General features: G+C 42.4%; 1 protein-coding gene across 1 annotated transcript; it reads left to right on the plus strand.

Annotated features, from left to right (window-relative positions):
- The first annotated feature begins 250 nt into the window (after positions 1 to 250).
- Positions 251 to 16,082, plus strand: RBP3 (retinol binding protein 3). Its single transcript, XM_054832445.1, has 4 exons — positions 251 to 3,298; positions 10,744 to 10,934; positions 13,779 to 13,921; positions 15,754 to 16,082. Exons 1-4 carry the CDS (start codon positions 251 to 253, stop codon positions 16,080 to 16,082), a joined length of 3,711 nt encoding a protein of 1,236 aa, XP_054688420.1.
- Positions 16,083 to 17,058: the final 976 nt, after the last annotated feature.

Consider the following 17,058-nt stretch of genomic DNA (forward strand, 5'->3'; position numbering starts at 1 on the left):
GTTTATTACTGTTTCATAAGAGGGCTGTGAAGTAGTAAGGAGCTGAGCTTCATCTATTGGTGCACTTTGGATGATGCACTCCATTTTAATGAGATTAAAGGTTTAATGCAGATAAAAGATTTGTATCTGTTCAGTGCACCTGGATTCAGCACAGGGATTTCACTGTGATTCCCAAACAGTCATCGGAGAGCTATTCATCGATAAGAGCTTCTGAGTTCTTTCCTTCTGTTCTGTTCCATACAAAGACAAAATGATCAGGAAACTTTTCTTCCTGTTTTCAGCACTGATCATGTGCAACATACCTGCTGAGGAAATCTTTCAGCCAACTCTCGTGCTGGATATGGCTAAAGTCCTTCTGGATAACTATTGCTATCCTGAAAACCTAGTGGGAATGCAAGAAGCCATTGAACAAGCAATCAAAAGCGGGGAAATCTTGGACATCTCAGATCCAAAAATGCTGGCCAGTGTCTTGACAGCTGGAGTGCAGGGTGCTCTGAATGATCCAAGACTGGTGATTTCCTATGAGCCATCACCGCATGCAGCTCCCAAACAAGAAGCTGAGGCTTCCCCCACTCGTGAACAACTCCTGAGTCTTATTGAGCATGTGGTCACATATGACAAGCTGGAGGGCAACGTTGGCTACCTGAGGATTGATTATATCATAGGACAGGAAGTTGTGCAGCAAGTTGGAGCTTTTCTGGTGGACAAGGTGTGGAAGACGCTGATAGAGACCTCTGCCCTGGTGATAGATCTTCGTCACAGCACTGGGGGACAGATTTCTGGCCTCCCCTTCATCATATCATACTTGCATGAAGCAGACAAGATGCTGCATGTTGAGACTGTATACAATCGGCCCTCCAACACCACCACAGAGATATGGACGCTGCCAAAGGTGTTGGGAGAGAGGTACAGCAAAGACAAGGATGTCATTGTTTTGATCAGCCACCACACCACAGGAGTGGCTGAAGATGTGGCTTACATCCTCAAGCACATGAACAGGGCTATCACTGTCGGGGAAAAGACAGCTGGGGGCTCACTGGACATCCAGAAGCTCCGTATTGGCCCCTCCAATTTCTATATGATGGTCCCCGTGTCACGATCTGTGAGCCCTTTGAGTGGAGGTGGACAGAGCTGGGAGGTGAGTGGGGTGATGCCATGTGTGGCTACTGAGGCAGAGCAAGCCTTGCAGAAATCTCTGGATATCCTGGCAGTGCGCAGAGCAGTGCCTGGCACCCTAAGCCACCTCACAAACATATTAAAGGACTATTACAGCATAGTGGAACGGGTGCCAGTGCTGCTGCGGCACCTCGTCACCTCTGACTTCTCTTCTGTGCAGTCAGCAGAGGACCTGGCCACTAAGCTCAACACTGAGATGCAGGCCTTATCTGAAGACCCTCGCCTCTTGGTCCGAGTCATGATGCCAGGTGAAGCTGCTCCCCCCTCTGCCGAGAAGCCAGTTGCAGTGGCAGCCAACTTACCTGACAATGAGCAACTGCTGCACGCCTTGGTGGATACTGTCTTCAAGGTTTCAGTGTTGCCAGGCAATGTTGGCTACATGCGCTTTGATGAGTTTGCAGATGCCTCTGTGCTTGCTAAGCTGGGACCTTACATTGTCCACAAAGTGTGGGAGCCCCTCCAAAATACAGAGAATTTGATCATGGACCTGCGTTACAACCCTGGGGGCCCTTCCTCCTCTGCTGTGCCTGTGCTACTCTCCTATTTCCAAGATCCTGCTGCTGGCCCTGTCCATCTCTTCACAACCTATGACAGACGCACCAACCACACACAGGAGCATAACAGCCAGGCAGAACTGCTGGGCCAGCCCTATGGGGCTCAGCGTGGCATTTACCTGCTCACCAGCCACCACACTGCTACAGCTGCTGAGGAGTTTGCTTACCTCATGCAGTCCCTGGGCCGTGCCACGCTGATTGGTGAGATCACAGCAGGAAGCCTCTCGCACACCCGTACCTTCCCTCTGCTGCAGCCTGAGCAGGGAATAACCCATGGCCTAACTGTCACTGTGCCTGTTATCACCCTCATTGACAACCATGGCGAAATCTGGATGGGTGGGGGAGTGGTACCTGATGCCATAGTGTTGGCTGAGGATGCACTGGAGAAGGCTGAAGAGGTGCTAGCTTTCCACAGGAACATGGGAGTACTTTTGGAGGGTACTGGGCAACTCCTAGAGGCTCACTATGCCATCCCGGAAGTGGCTGGTAAGGCCAGTGCTATGCTCAGCACCAAACGGGCCCAAGGAGGTTACCGATCAGCTGTAGACTTTGAGACATTGGCTTCACAGCTTACCAGTGACTTGCAGGAAGCCTCAGGGGACCATCGACTTCATGTCTTCCACAGTCATGTGGAACCAACACCAGAAGAACAGCTTCCAAACATGATTCCCAGCCCTGAGGAGCTGAGCTACATCATTGAGGCACTCTTCAAAATTGAGGTATTGCCAGGCAACCTGGGCTACCTTCGCTTTGATATGATGGCTGAGGCAGAAACGGTGAAGGCCATTGGACCCCAGCTGGTACAGATGGTATGGAACAAACTGGTGGACACAGATGCCATGATTATTGACATGAGGTACAACACAGGTGGCTACTCCACTGCCATCCCAATACTGTGTTCCTACTTCTTTGAGCCTGAGCCTCGGCAACACCTCTACACTGTCTTCGATCGTAGTACCTCCCGCAGCACAGAGGTGTGGACTCTCCCCCAAGTCACTGGCAAGAGATATGGCTCCTTCAAGGACATCTACATACTAACGAGCCATATGAGTGGCTCAGCAGCTGAAGCTTTCACACGCTCTATGAAGGATCTACACCGGGCCACAGTTATTGGTGAGCCCACAGTAGGTGGTTCCCTCTCAGTGGGCATTTATCGTGTTGGTAACAGTTCCCTATATGCCTCCATCCCCAGCCAAGTGGTCCTCAGCCCAGTCACTGGCAAAGTATGGAGTGTGTCTGGGGTGGAGCCGCACATCACCATCCAGGCCAGTGAAGCCATGACTGTAGCTCAGCACATTGCTAACCTGCGTGCCCAGGTGCCACAGACACTGCAAACTGTAGGCAAGCTTGTGGCAGATAATTATGCCTTTGTGGACATTGGGACTGTTATAGCATCCAACCTCACCCAGAACATCAACAAAGACAATTATAAAAGGATTAATACAGAAGAGGAGCTGGCCAGGAAGGTGACTGCCAACTTGCAAGCTCTTTCTGATGATGAGCATCTGAAATTACTCTACATCCCTCAACACGCCAAGGACAGTATCCCAGGGATCATGCTAAAACAGGTACAGTTCTCTTGTACACAGCTATACTAATGCCAGCTAGAATGGGACCACTGAGTCAGCTATCTTATCTTGTTTCTAGCCCATATCATAAATCCACCAGGATTTACCTGTACCCAGAAGAACAGCCAGTGCCTGAGTGGGTTTTTGGAGGCTGAGCTTTCTCTGGCACTAAGGCAAGTCAGGGTAGTAGCTTGTGCTAGTAGATGGTAGTTCTGGATGCATGCATTTTGGGAAGAACCTTCAGGCTGTGGCTCTCTTTCAGTTGCCATCTGACACAAGTAAATACGCAGGGCTTCACAGTTATAGGTGAGATATCTCATTGTCTCTGTGATCCCCTCTCTTTCAGTGCTATGGCTTTTCAAGCAGTAATAAATTAGTGCAGAAACCCACTGGTTACAAACCGAGTTTGTAATTTAAGAAAAATTTAGTTGGACTAGAGTAAATGCATACACCCACAGAACATGCAGGCACGTACTCTTTAATGGATTTTTCTACATAAAATTGCTGTACCTGACTTCTATTACACCAGAATAACAAACAACTCCTTTGGTAGTCACAGTGGAAAGTTGTTCTGAGTGTATCTCATGCTCTGTATCAGACAGTTTCCCAGTGACCTAGAAATACTTTGGAAGAAGTATCTGGGTGGAAGTTAGGTGACCCCAGGGAGAAACTGATTTTTAATAATCTACTTTTGCCCTTGCTGTGTGGTTTGCATAACAGTCTGTGCTTTGTTCTGAGCCTGGATATTTATACACCGGTCTGCCTTGGAAATCTTTCTTGTTCATTGTTGTGCTGGAGGGAGCTCCCAGGAGCACTTGTTAAAATTCCATCTTCAAATTAAAGGGAGGGTTAGGATAACCTGATCCCTTTCTTGGATGGATTTAGCTCGTTTCTGGCTACTGCTCTAGCCCAGCTATCAGAGACGTCTTTTCTCCAGGGACTCATAAAATTACTTTTTGAAGAGAATGTATTTGCCTTTGCAATGAACCAGAGTATACCAAGTGTCAGGTAACTATTAAATGTTTCCTGGGGGAGGAAATCCGTGGGCTTCCACCCTCTGAAGTTTTTGGTATGCATGATTTAAAGTGGGCATGACCTTTGTAGTATTATCTCCAACACTAAGGTCAAGGACAAAGTCTAAGCATTGCCAGAGGAGGACATTTTTTTCAAGTTTGTTAACCAAGAGATGCTCGCCCCATTCTTGCCTCTAAGCTTAAATGGAAATAATTAATTAAATGATTTTTTCTATTCTGTCACTCTCTTTCCCTCCTACATTTGTTGGGTGTAGAAAACTTCACTCTAAAGAGGTTTTTCACAGAGTTCCATGCTAAATTAGCAACATATCAGTAGTGATACATCATAATTTCTACAAAGTGGGCCCGTTTTGCAAATTACTCACTGTTTTCACTGAAGGCTGTTAATGGAATTTGTTGACTATCTTTACTTGTTCAAACCTTACTTAGTTTATTCAAACCTTAAATGTTGAGAACAGAATGTACAGGACAAATATGTTATTTGTCACATGACGTGAAATTCTGATCCTGATAGAGCTAGTGAGGAAATTCCATTATACTAATTAATGCCTCTTTACCTCAGTTCATTGTCAAGCAAAATGATTGGAAGAGGTCGGGGATACATCCATAAGAAGGAAATCACCATCATCAGTTTGGATGAAAATCAGGACAAATGTGAGCTTTCTTCAAGGGGAAATAATGTATAAATAGCAGAGGAGAAGCATGGGTCTCTTATGAGGCTAAAATAGTTTCCAAAGGCATATTCATTCCCTCATAGTGCTTGAGGAAATTGGGAGGCAGAGAGACAAGAGAGTGGTGTTAGGACATTTTAAGGTGAAAGAGGGTTAGAAAATGAAGACACTGAAGTAATTTGAGTAAAGGTGTTTCCTTGCGATAGAGGTGAAAGAAAATTCACCTATTCCACTGAACACTGGGCAGCAAGAGTACCTTCGTTTCCTGCCTTGCTTTTTCAGGTCCAAGAGGGATGCTTTCTGTGGAACATTTCAGGAATACCCTATACCAATACCCCAGAGAGGAAATGTCTTATGATTACAGTGAAGCTTACATGATGGCCCTAATTGTATTTGTAAATTTTTAGTTGGTTTTTTTTTTGACCGTCCTATACATGGACGTAGTGGCTCTTTTAATCTGTATCACATTTATTCCTCAAAACCTTATCACATTTATTCCTCAAAAACCTAAAAGCTAGTTTTTCTTTGTGCTACCTACCTTCCAAGACATGCTTTCCCTTGACTGTGGGATTTTCCTGATAATGACCTTGACAATGCAGCAGATCCAGCACAATTAAATGAAAGTGATGATGAATAACTGCAGGAAGGATGGGATGGGACATAGGAGACAGACAAGTGAAATGCATGTAGGCCTTTGCATCTGCTACACTAGAATAGCTGCTGAAGCATAATACACGGTAGTGAATATGTCTCCTTTATGACAACAGCAAGGTCAATGCTAGCCGGAGTTGTGTGCTGCATGAATGCCACTTTCCAAAGTCAGACTTCCCAGAGGCAAATGTTGTATATATTGTTTCTGTTTCAGAAAAAAGCATTTTGCTTATAAGGCAGACCTCTGTAAAATTGCTGATGCGCAGTTCAATAATCCCTACTTCTTATTCTTCTGTTTGCCTCTTTTTCCCTCTAGTCATACCTTCCCTTCCATACTGAAACATTTGTGTTCACAAATATCTGAGTATTGTAGACTACCTATGTCAATTTTAAGTGGCAAGAGTCTCCCTGAGTGACTCTTCTGGCCCCTTGATAACACCCAAATACTTTTAATGCAGTCTTCACACCTAAGAGAATTTTTATATTAATGTTTTAGATAAGCAGCTGAAAATGATGATTAGAGTAAAAGACAAAAAGGAATCATTTATATTGAGAAATTTTTCCTGCATTTGAAGTCCTCCTTTTCCCAGATAAATAGTACATGTCTACAACAGAGTATTGTACTTGCTGAAGGAGACAACAGTTACAGATGTTTCACCAGCAAGGATTATATTTTGCTTATGTCCCTTCATTAATGAGTGAAATCAAAATGCTCAGCCTCAAAGTTTCAAGATAGATAATCAAATTACTACATCTATTGCTAACAGGTGGGAAAAAAAAATTGTGGGCGTCTATGATGCTGATTTATATCAACATAACCACAGTAAAGTCAGGGAACTATACACTTTTATGCAAGCCAGAAAAATATCTTGTGTTTAACTCTCATCGACTCTTCATCTTTTGCAATTCATGCTTGCTTTTTGTATTTGGTGCATAAAAGAACATGACACTTTGTTAATCACTTTTGTTCTTTTTCTAGTACCTTTCATCTTCTGATCCGGATACTCAAGCTCAGTGCAGCTACATTTGCAGTTACAATCCCACCAGAGAGACCCTTTTTTTTTTTTTTTTCCATTGTCATTAATGTTACAGTAGATTTGGCTATTAGTTTTAAGGATTTTCAGTGGGGTTTGAAAGAAAATCAAAATTTAGCCATGAATTGTGTTTTAAAATTTTGCTTTCAAATGTAATCTTCCAGAGCATTGACTAGAAAATAACTGCTCACTGGCTTGCAATGAGTACCTTACAAGCTGCGTATTGTCAGAGCAGGCTTACACACTGCTGTGCAGTGCCGTCCTTTGTGGGGTGAAAGTACAGCTTCTCATTCTGCCCTGCATTCCCTCAATGGGGACTGAGAGCCTTAAATAACCTTTTTAATCCTTTCCGGAGCACCGTCCCAGAGGGTTTCAGCTTTTGCTTATGGTAACTCCCCCCATCCTGGCTGTCTTCATGCAATGGAGGGCAGGATTAGAATTCAAAGCTACAGTTGTGGAAAAACTGGAGAAATTATCTGTGAAAAGCAGGATGAGGTTAAATAAGAACACATGTAGGGTTCTTACACAGTTTCTAGGGTGATAGTAATTGACTGCATAACTCTGGGAGGAAAACAGCTTGTTTAGGGGGAGTCCTGTAAAAAAAGCATATGGGTTCTTCAGAGTTCATAAGCTGAACACAAGTCAATAGAGTCAAGTTGTTGCAGTAAAAAATAATCATCAAACTGGAATGGATAAGGAGGAATATAATCAGTAAGACGTGAAGTCTTCTGCTACATTCAGCTCTAAGGAGAATTCAGCTAGAGTATACTATGCACAGTCTTGGGCAATGCTTTTCTGGAAAGATGTGACTCAAGTGGGGAGACAGCAGGAAAAAGGAAGAGGAGTAAAGAGAAGACTGAATAAGAGTCATCTTGAAAAAGTTTAAAAGACTTGAGTTGTTTATTCCAGAGAGAAGAAAACTGAGAGGAGACATGAAAACAGTCTTCAGATACGTAAGAGGCTGTTTCAAATATGAAGAGAATAATCTGTTCCCTTGTCCATGGTAAATAGGCCAAGAAGTAATGCACTTAAACTGTAGAAAGTAGTGAACTTAGACTGTTTACACTAGATGTTAAAAACATCTTTGTCATAGTAAGGTTAGTGACGTACTAGACTGGATTGTCTGGAAATCACCTAGTGATACGGGTGTTTTTAAGAGCAAGTGAGAATCGGCTCTCAGGGATGTAGCTGATCCTGCTCAGTCCTTGAGCTGGGGGACCTACTAGGATGGATGGTTTCATTCCAGCCTGTGAGGAATCCAAATGTTGTTCTAAGAAAGAAAAGCTCAATCCTGCCACCCAGCCCACAAGATCTCATAGGTCTTAAACCAATCTCAGGATTTACAATGGCTCAAGGGTGTTGGCTGATAATATTTTAACAGCTGGAAGTTGACAGCACTAGCACCCTTAATGGAAATCTAAGTTACATTACGATGGTCACCACAAAATTAGCTATGAAAATACAGTTTCCATCTAAATAGACAAAACAACTTAGTGAGGAGGTAAAAGGGGAGAAAAGAGGGAAGGGAGACACAGTTGGAAAAGTGGTTTGCCTGTGGTCGGGGTATGTGTCAGTAACTGAGCCAGGGATGAAACTCCATGTATGAATCCCAGGGCAGCTTTCCAGGACCTATTTTGTGTCACATCACTTGTTCCAGTAAGGCCACTCACTTGTGGAAGGAGACAGCAGAATAGAGCTGGAGACCCTATATAGTTAATGAAAAACAATTCTTCCTTGGCTTAAGTGGTCTTAGCTTGGTGGTTCTTTAGTCTAGCCACATTGCTTATAGGGTTCTTACTAAGGCACCTGAGGGTTTATAATTAACGTCAAGTCATTTGTATGTAAACATTGTCTGACTGAGCAGCAAGATCTTACTTTCAGCTGCATCCTGTCCCAGCCTGTCCTTGGCTTGCAAACAGAGCCCTGCCTTCCAAAGGAGAGTATGCTGTTGCTCTTTGAAGCTAGACTCACCTCCTTAGGTACCAGCAGCACATGGCCCATGTGCCAGTATCATGGACCTGCAGTTTTCCAGGACAGTAACTCTCTAGTGTCAGTCCCAGCCTCCTCCTCCTCCCTTTTGCTTTAAAATTAGGAGGCTTTCCCGACACCCCAAAATTACATTCTGAGTACTTTTCATCTGACTTCTGGTCTTAGAACCTTTAGAATAGATAAATTTTTATACCTTTTCCTGCAGCCATGAAGATGAAGAAGAGTTCCTTTGAGATCCTTGCATATTCATTTTACCCCATGAGACCTGACACTTTAAGATCAGCCTGCCCACCTTGAAATCCATAATGAATTTCCAAGAGTTAGCATCACTGCTAGCAAGTACTGAAGTCCTCAGTGAACAAAGATGTGGTGCAGCACAGTAAAACAATGAGTTGGTAAAAAAATTACCAGACACAGACAGAGAGGTTATTCTTAATCAACATGCTTATGGGTATGCATCTAGCAATTATTGTTAGAGACAGAGCTAAGAAATCCATGTGTTCAGTTAAAATATCATTAGTAGGTGACTGAGAGTAACACATCAATTTTATTTGTAGATGTTACCAATGAGCGATGTTTTTTTTCTCCTGGGGGGACCAGTACCTCTGAACTAGATATAAGCTCTGTCAGAATAATGCAATGCATGCTGGATATATTCTTCAAAACTGTGATTTGTTAATCCATGTACAATGGGCAGATCAAGTAGCATTGCTGTCACTGGGAAGTGGATTGGAAATGACAAACTCAGTGGTGCTGGACTGATATGTTTACAGTCCATATACAATGGTTATGTTCACAAGGTACAGTGAAAAAGAAGGGTACAGAAAAGGACTCAGTAGAGTTTGCTCTTAGCGTCAGATCGACAACTAGGTAAAGGTAAAGTGCTTGAGCTGTGTCAAATACAGCTGTATTCACACTCCTTGGAAACCCTCTTTCTGCTGTGGCAGACCTGCTTTTGGCAGGAGTGCAAACCCAGGCCACAGCACTACATGTAGGGCAGGAGATTGCCTGACTCCTCTACAGTTGCAGAAAGCCCAAATGCCTCCCAGATTCTGCAGCATGTTGCAGGTTGGGAGAGCCCCTTTTAGCACATGGCTTACTGCTGACTCCTTGATCTTTTGGGTGTAAAAGTATGGATTGTCTGGGACTGAGCTAAGGCAGAGGGCAACTGATTAAAAAGCAAGTACGAAATCATTTTCACAGCAACCCAGAGGAGAAGAGGCCAAATTGCTGTATGTCACATAAGTCATATACATCCCAAAGCCTTATCTCCTTAAGCTGAAGGACAGTCTTCCATTTTCAGACATATGCATGCAAAACAGAATTTTGGCAACAGGAGCAGGCTATGTCTCAATGCATGTAGGGGTTACTAGGATAACTTTATTAGTTGGCTACACATTGCTGTTAAAACAATGCCTGCTGTTTAATAACATAAGCAAAACAAAATGAAATTAATCACAGCCTAACACGTGAGACTCCAGGCACATGGCCACCATCTAAGAGGTTTAACACATCTACCTCATGAGTATCTTAGCACATGCCCAATACATCAGGTTCCTCACTGCCACAGAGACTCGGTCATTAAGAGGCACTGGGACCAACCTCAACTGTAGCCAGCAGCTGTTTGTCAGCTCAGGCCAATCAAGAGATTATAAAAGTCCCAAGTGCCTTATTTAGAATGAACTACTAAAGGAAACAAGTGGGCTTGGATGGTAGGCCTGGGATAGTGGCTAGGGGGTAGTTCTTGTAGTCTTCTCAGCCTCTTTGGTCCAAGGAAATTCCTGTATTTTTGAAAAATAAACCGAGCTCTGACAAATAGGCGCCTGATCCAGATTCTGGGCATGCTATTGATGCATCCTATATTGGGAAAACAGTGCAGCAGACAATACTAACCCATGTTTAATATGCAAAAATCTTAATATCATTCATTATGTTCTTCAAACTTGGTCACATTCCTCACATATGTCCTACCTGGACTAAACTTGACCCACATAATTCTTTTCAAATCTTGTGCGAAGCTATCAGTGCCAGAAAATGATTTGTTTTGTTTTTCCAAACTCTTTCAGATCCCTTCCCCAGAAGTATTTGAAGATCTGATTAAATTTTCATTCCACACAAATGTATTTGAAAATAACATCGGCTATCTGAGATTCGATATGTTTGGAGACTGTGAACTTCTAACCCAGGTGTCCGACCTACTGGTAGATCATGTTTGGAAGAAAATTGTTCACACAGATGCATTAATCATAGACATGAGGTAAACCTTTGAATGGCAAATAACCAAAGCTCTTTCAAAACCGCATTTTATTTGTAACAGTGAATTAGCTTTACATGGCTTACTGTCCTGTTTACAGGCTAACATTGCTGGGATTAAATGAGAAAAGGAAAACAGCCAAGGAAAACAATAACAGTCTGGAAGTATATCTCAAGACAAATTGTACAATCACTTGAGATGTTTAGAACTAAATAGGCAAATTTAGAGACTAAGTTGCAGAATGCAATCCTGGATGTCACATCTGTTTTCTTTCTCTGATTTCTTTCTAATCTAACTCTGCATGTGCATTGTATTAATTACATATATATATATAAAAATATATGGCTTAATTAAACCTTTTACTGCAGCAGTGGTCAGGTGATTGAACAGTCAAAAAACCAGACCATGCATAAGGCTGTGTTACAACATCTAATTTGCCATATCTGCAGTGCTAAATTATCCTGGGCAATCAGTCTGTACAGAATGACCTTTATGCACAGAGCACAAAGGTGGCTTAAAGGCACTGTAGCACTCCTAGACCCTGCTGCAGCAACCTGCAGCATCATATGTTTGCTCTCAACGCAGGATTCTGTTGGACACTCCAATGTGTCAACAATACTCCAAATCTTATGAGGCAGAAGATGGCATCCATTTGTTGCCAGCTAGCAAAGCAGATGAATATCACAAATACATATTTCCCATACGATATTTAGGCAAGTCATTCCCTTGTTTTGGTCCAGAGCTAATGTTTGTGAGCCTAAAACATTACAAATATCAACTAAAGAAAAGAAGGCCTTTGTAAGAACTCATTCTTAACACTAGAAGCACTTACATCCATTGTCATGGGGCTCTCAATATTTGGTAATCTTCTTAATATTCTGCATCATGTTCAGGAAAAGATGAGCACAGCAATGAGAACAGAGAGAGACCTCACTATGTGAGCACAGAGGAGGCAGGGCAGCAACCAAAAAACACACCCATGACTGAATTTACATTCAGCAAAGGCACCACCATCTTCCAATAGACTTGAAATAGGCCTGGGACTTGCCTCTTTCTTGCCCCAGTTTTCTCCCAAGATAAAACTTCTATCAGGGCCAGGGGCAATAAAACAGCAAAGGTAAAACCATGTCCCAGGTACCAAATGGTCTCATTATAGTTCTTTTCTTGGGTTGCTTTGGGTTTTTTATATTTAGTGTATTTCCAGCCCTTTGAGTGCACACAAAAGACCCAGTCTCTGAAGGCATATAAAAGAGAAACCCAAACATTTTACTTTTTGGAATTCTTCCTAAACCAATCTTATGATTTTAGGGCAAGTCTGATATTTTCAATTTTGCATGGGATTAACCATAATGAATAATGTTTCTCATCTTACAAGTTTCCCTCCCTGGAACAGCTGGGCCACTCATGAACTTCATATTTTGATAACTTCAATTTTGCATGGGATTAACCATAATGCATAATGTCTCTCGCCTTAATAGTTCCTCTTCGTGGAACAGCTGTGCCACTCATGAACTTCATATTTTTAAGCTTCACAGCATTAAGAGACACTGATAAACTAAACAGCTTCCCTAATGTGACACAAGAAGTCTGTAATGAAGGAAGTACTTTCCTCCAAAAGTTAAGCTAAAACACTAGCAACGGTTGCAACTGTCATTATTAGTGACTAAAGTTTCTGCAGTTTCACTATCTGCAAGAGAGTCCTAGGAAGAGCTTTCCGGCATTGCTCTAGCTGCCTGCTTGCCACTCACTTCAGCCATGATGGCAGTGGTGGGAAACCGGTCTCTACTGGGTCTAGCTGCCTCCTGGGCTGTGAAGCAACAGCAGCAGGACCTCCTGGCAGCACAGCACTACTACACACTGAAGAGGCTTATTTCAGTTCTAACCAGTTACAGTGTGAATCCAGCGTACAGCTCCCAAATGCTGCGGAACAAAGAGGTAGCTTCACTTTTTGGGATAGAGGTCTCCTGGATTGTCTAGTTCTTTTCTGGAGGCAAAAAAAACCTTAGTCATGGACTGGACTGAACAAAACTCATTTTCTAGCATGTTTTTGCTGGAATGTCTGTGCCAGGCATTCCTATCACCTACAGGAAAGCACTGTGTCTATCTCCTACTAGTGAGCAAAGTACAAACATTTCCAGTGCTCTTATGTGCTCTAGTATTAGTGAAATGTGACATACAAAATATAATTTGCTATTCCATTGTGTGTATTCATAGCAGGGGTTCTCCAAGGAATCTTAAGCTAGTCAGTGAATTTGATCTTGACATTAAAGTACACCCAAAGTTTTCAAACATGACTGTCCTAAATGAAGCCGCTAACGTCATTTTTAGGCACAAAAGGAAATGGCCTGATCTTATAAGGTGCCAAACACCAAGTATTCTCATTGTGTGCAGCAGGGAATGAGAACTGGACAGTTCTAGAAACATACATTACTTAAATTGGAATCTGCATTTATATATTAAAGTTTAGGTATTTACTTATGCTGCCTATGTCAGTAACAGCATGGGTTATTCAGAGAAGAATAACAACAAGAATCTGATGTTTCTCTGCAGATTGAGAGCCTTTCCTTACTTCCTGAATTTTACCCAGGTTTAATCAAGAAAAAAAGACACCATTCAGTTTTATGTTTGCTTTTGATGTCAGTTGTGGGCAATAACAGTCCAAGATTCTTAGACAGGACTTTGTTTCTCTGATAAATGTGCAAATGTTGCTAGGGGAGAACAAATGTAAACGTATCAAAATGTAGCCATAAGCCCTTTCAGTACTGATGTTAAGGAACAATACTTGGGAGATTTACTGTCTTCCACAAATTTTCAATTGTTTCCTTAATATTTTTAATTTTTTAAAAGGTACAATATTGGAGGCTCTACCACTTCCATAGCAATCCTATGCTCATACTTCTTTGATGAAGGACATCAAATTCTCTTGGACAAAGTTTATGACAGACCCAGTGATTCAGTAAAGGAAATATGGACCCAGCCACAGCTCAAAGGTAAAATGGCAATTTCTTTTTAAAGTAGCTTTTCATTTCAGATGTCCCTCCTTGTGTATTTTAAAGTGAGCCATTAGATACCATAACTCATTTGATGAAAGCACCTGCCACGATTAGCTCAAGCTGTGCAGAGAATGTAAAAACAAAAATGTGTATTTCAGCCATGTCCCTCAATGCCATCTATAAATAACAGTTTATTGCTCTTAGGAATGGAGTATGTTATGCACAGAGGTTTGTAAACTGGTCCCCAGAAGTTTAGCTGAATCCTGTGACTTGTTGCTTTTAAAAGTTGCCAAAATTAAAAATAAATCCTGTGTTGCCTAGACCTCTAGTAATATCTCTTCCAATACTCACACATAGTTTTATATGTAGCTCCTCACTTCCTACCTGTGTAATCCACTATTTCAGTAGATGAAAACACCCACAATAGTCCAGTTTGTCCAGAGAATGCAAGAGAGAAAGAAAAGCACTAAATTTTGCACATCTGAGTGAGTTTGGAGCATTTGGCAATGTATCACCCACACACACCCCCCACAAACCCTGTCCTGCTGTTTGTGGAAGTTGAAAGGATGCTGCACATGCAGAAACAGAGTGCTTCAGTGCTCATAAAGTGCAGTTGGAGTGCTAAGAAGCCTTAAACATCAGGTTTAATTCTTTTGCCCTTTAAAGCTAAGACAGTACCAAGCCACAGGTGTCACAATGGTGTCTGCAATTACTGGCTTGGAGCATGCTGAAATGGTTAAACTTTGTCACAGGCTGCAGGGTCCATCTATTTTCCCAGGCAGTCAGAGGTGGGCTGTGCTGAGGGATATGATTACTATGGACACATTCCAGTTCCCATCAAAGAGAACAGGCAGACTCATATTAACTTCAAAGGAGCTGGATCTGGTCCTGTATTATATATATCTACTGTGAAAAGAGTCTTCTAATGGATATTACGTCTATAGTTAAATGAGAAGAGCAAAGATGGTGTGAAAATTAATTACCATGCTTTTGGCCCCTCTCTTACAGTTTAGTATGAGAATTATATGTCATACTGTAACTTAAAGAATGACATTTTTAGAGCAGTTTAGAGTAGTTTTCAAGTTATCAGGTCCCAGTTATGATGCATTGGCTACTTTTTCAAAGGAACTAAGCTCTCAAAAAGTACCTAGCATGTTCAGATATATTGAAAATAAGGTGAAAAACCCCTCCTATTCCTGTCAGCTGGTTTATGTAAGAAAGTGAGATAACTTGGCTTAGAGCCTAATAATAAAGGGGTATTTGTTGAAGGGCTTGGGACAAAGACCATGCAACAGCTTCCATTTATAGACTATAAAAAGCCTGTGGGAAACCACTATAATTATAATTGCATAAAATGCCGCCTGCACAGTTTGCAGGCCAAGCTCTGTAATAGCCATGTTCCTAGAGTGGGGTTGAGAGTGAAACTGAAGATGCTGCTGGCTGAGCTTTGAATATTCCTGCTGGAGCAGTGGAAAATGTCGCTTTCCTCGCCTGCCTATCCCACTCCTCTCATGGGATCTAGAGCTCCTGTAAAAGTCAAAGCCACAGAAGATCCAGCAGAAGTAACCATGAGCTGGCCTCCTAGCTGCTGGAGCTCATAACCAGAAACTGATGGCACAAGAGCACCACATAGGGTGACAGTATAGAGACCACTAGTGTAAGAAGAGCTTCAATTCCATCATTGGTACAAAGTAACTTTCCAAACTTCTTTGGTTTTTAATAGCAGGTAGGGAATGAAGTATGTTGTATCTTGGCTTCTCTTGCTCCATCATGCAAATAAATGTCTGAAAATGGATACATTTCCTGATGCTTTTTGTCCTTTCTGGCAGGGGAGAGGTATGGCTCTCAGAAGGGGCTAATAATCCTCACCAGTGCTGTGACTGCTGGGGCTGCCGAAGAGTTTGTATACATAATGAAGAGACTAGGCAGAGCTCTCATCATTGGGGAACAGACCAGTGGTGGCTGCCATTCGCCACAGACACATCAAGTAGATGATACTAACTTCTACGTCATCATTCCCACCTCCAGATCAGTCACCTCGGCACAGAGCACTTCTTGGGAAGGGAAAGGGGTGCCTCCTCACATGGAAACACCAGCTGACACAGCACTCATCAAAGCAAAGGAGATGCTCAGTGCTCACTTGCACAGCTCTAGATAGCCCAATGGGGGAACATGACCCTGGATAAAAGGTAGGCTGTAATTTTCAAAGGAGCCCAATGGACTTACACCCTCATGAGCTGAACCAATAATGGGTTTGGGAACCCCGAGCAGGATTTAGCCATAATTAAGGCAACTAATGCAAATTTGAGACCCAAAAAAATCTCACAATATGTGTATGTGCATATGTTTGTATGTGCATATGTTTTCATGTGCATGTGACGGGATGGGCAGGCTACAGGTGCTCCTCCTTTTGTTATCTTTCTGGCTGAGTAAACCATGGGTTGTTTACTGCACAAGAGCCCAGTGCCAGCAGGAGAAGTTGCAAGGCCCTTCTGCTAGCCAGAATAATTGACAAGCATCAGCCATGGTGCTGTTCTGGGCAGCAGAAGTGGATTTGAGTTCCTGTCTGCTGAGGGAGGCTTCACAATGGAGTATCATTTTTTGTGTAAGTTTTCTAGTAACCAAGTTCTTAGGAAAAGAAAGCTACCTCCCCAAATGTGAACCCTAGAAAGGAGTGGGACCTTCATTTCAATCTCTATTGTCAGTGGTTGGTTCCCTGTACATAGCTCAAAGTGACTCCCTTTTCAACATGCTGACTTTTTTAGCTGGTTCTGTGGAACCCAACTCTTTCTGGGCATGGCTGAGATACTGGGATAATTCACTGGGGTTTCTGGATTCATCTCCTGTGGTTAAATGTAAATGTCAGTTGTTGCAGTGTCTGTTTTTTAAAATTTATCTCCAAATCACAGAGATTTCCTTCGGTCCCTTAGAAAATCCCACCTGACAGTATTGAAGGCATGTGAACCACTTCAAAGCATTTATGTGAAGACAGAAAGGGCATCTCTGCTCCTTTGGAAATTGTGTACATTCCTATTTATTCGTATTAAAGGAGAATTAGCAGTAGTTGAGAGAGTCTGTTTTCCAAAATGAAAGAGCTGAATTAAGTCTCTTCTCCATTTCATCGTTTAGATGTA

This window comes from Grus americana, chromosome 7, assembly GCF_028858705.1.
Source record: "Grus americana isolate bGruAme1 chromosome 7, bGruAme1.mat, whole genome shotgun sequence".
Lineage (NCBI taxonomy): Eukaryota > Metazoa > Chordata > Aves > Gruiformes > Gruidae > Grus > Grus americana.

Coding starts and splice junctions, on each gene's coding strand:
- RBP3 (XM_054832445.1), top strand. CDS start 251: ATGATCAGGAAACTTTTCTTCCTGTTTTCAGCACTGATCATGTGCAAC. Junction 3,299..10,743: donor CAGGGATCATGCTAAAACAG/GTACAGTTCTCT, acceptor AAACTCTTTCAG/ATCCCTTCCCCAGAAGTATT. Junction 10,935..13,778: donor GCATTAATCATAGACATGAG/GTAAACCTTTGA, acceptor ATTTTTTAAAAG/GTACAATATTGGAGGCTCTA.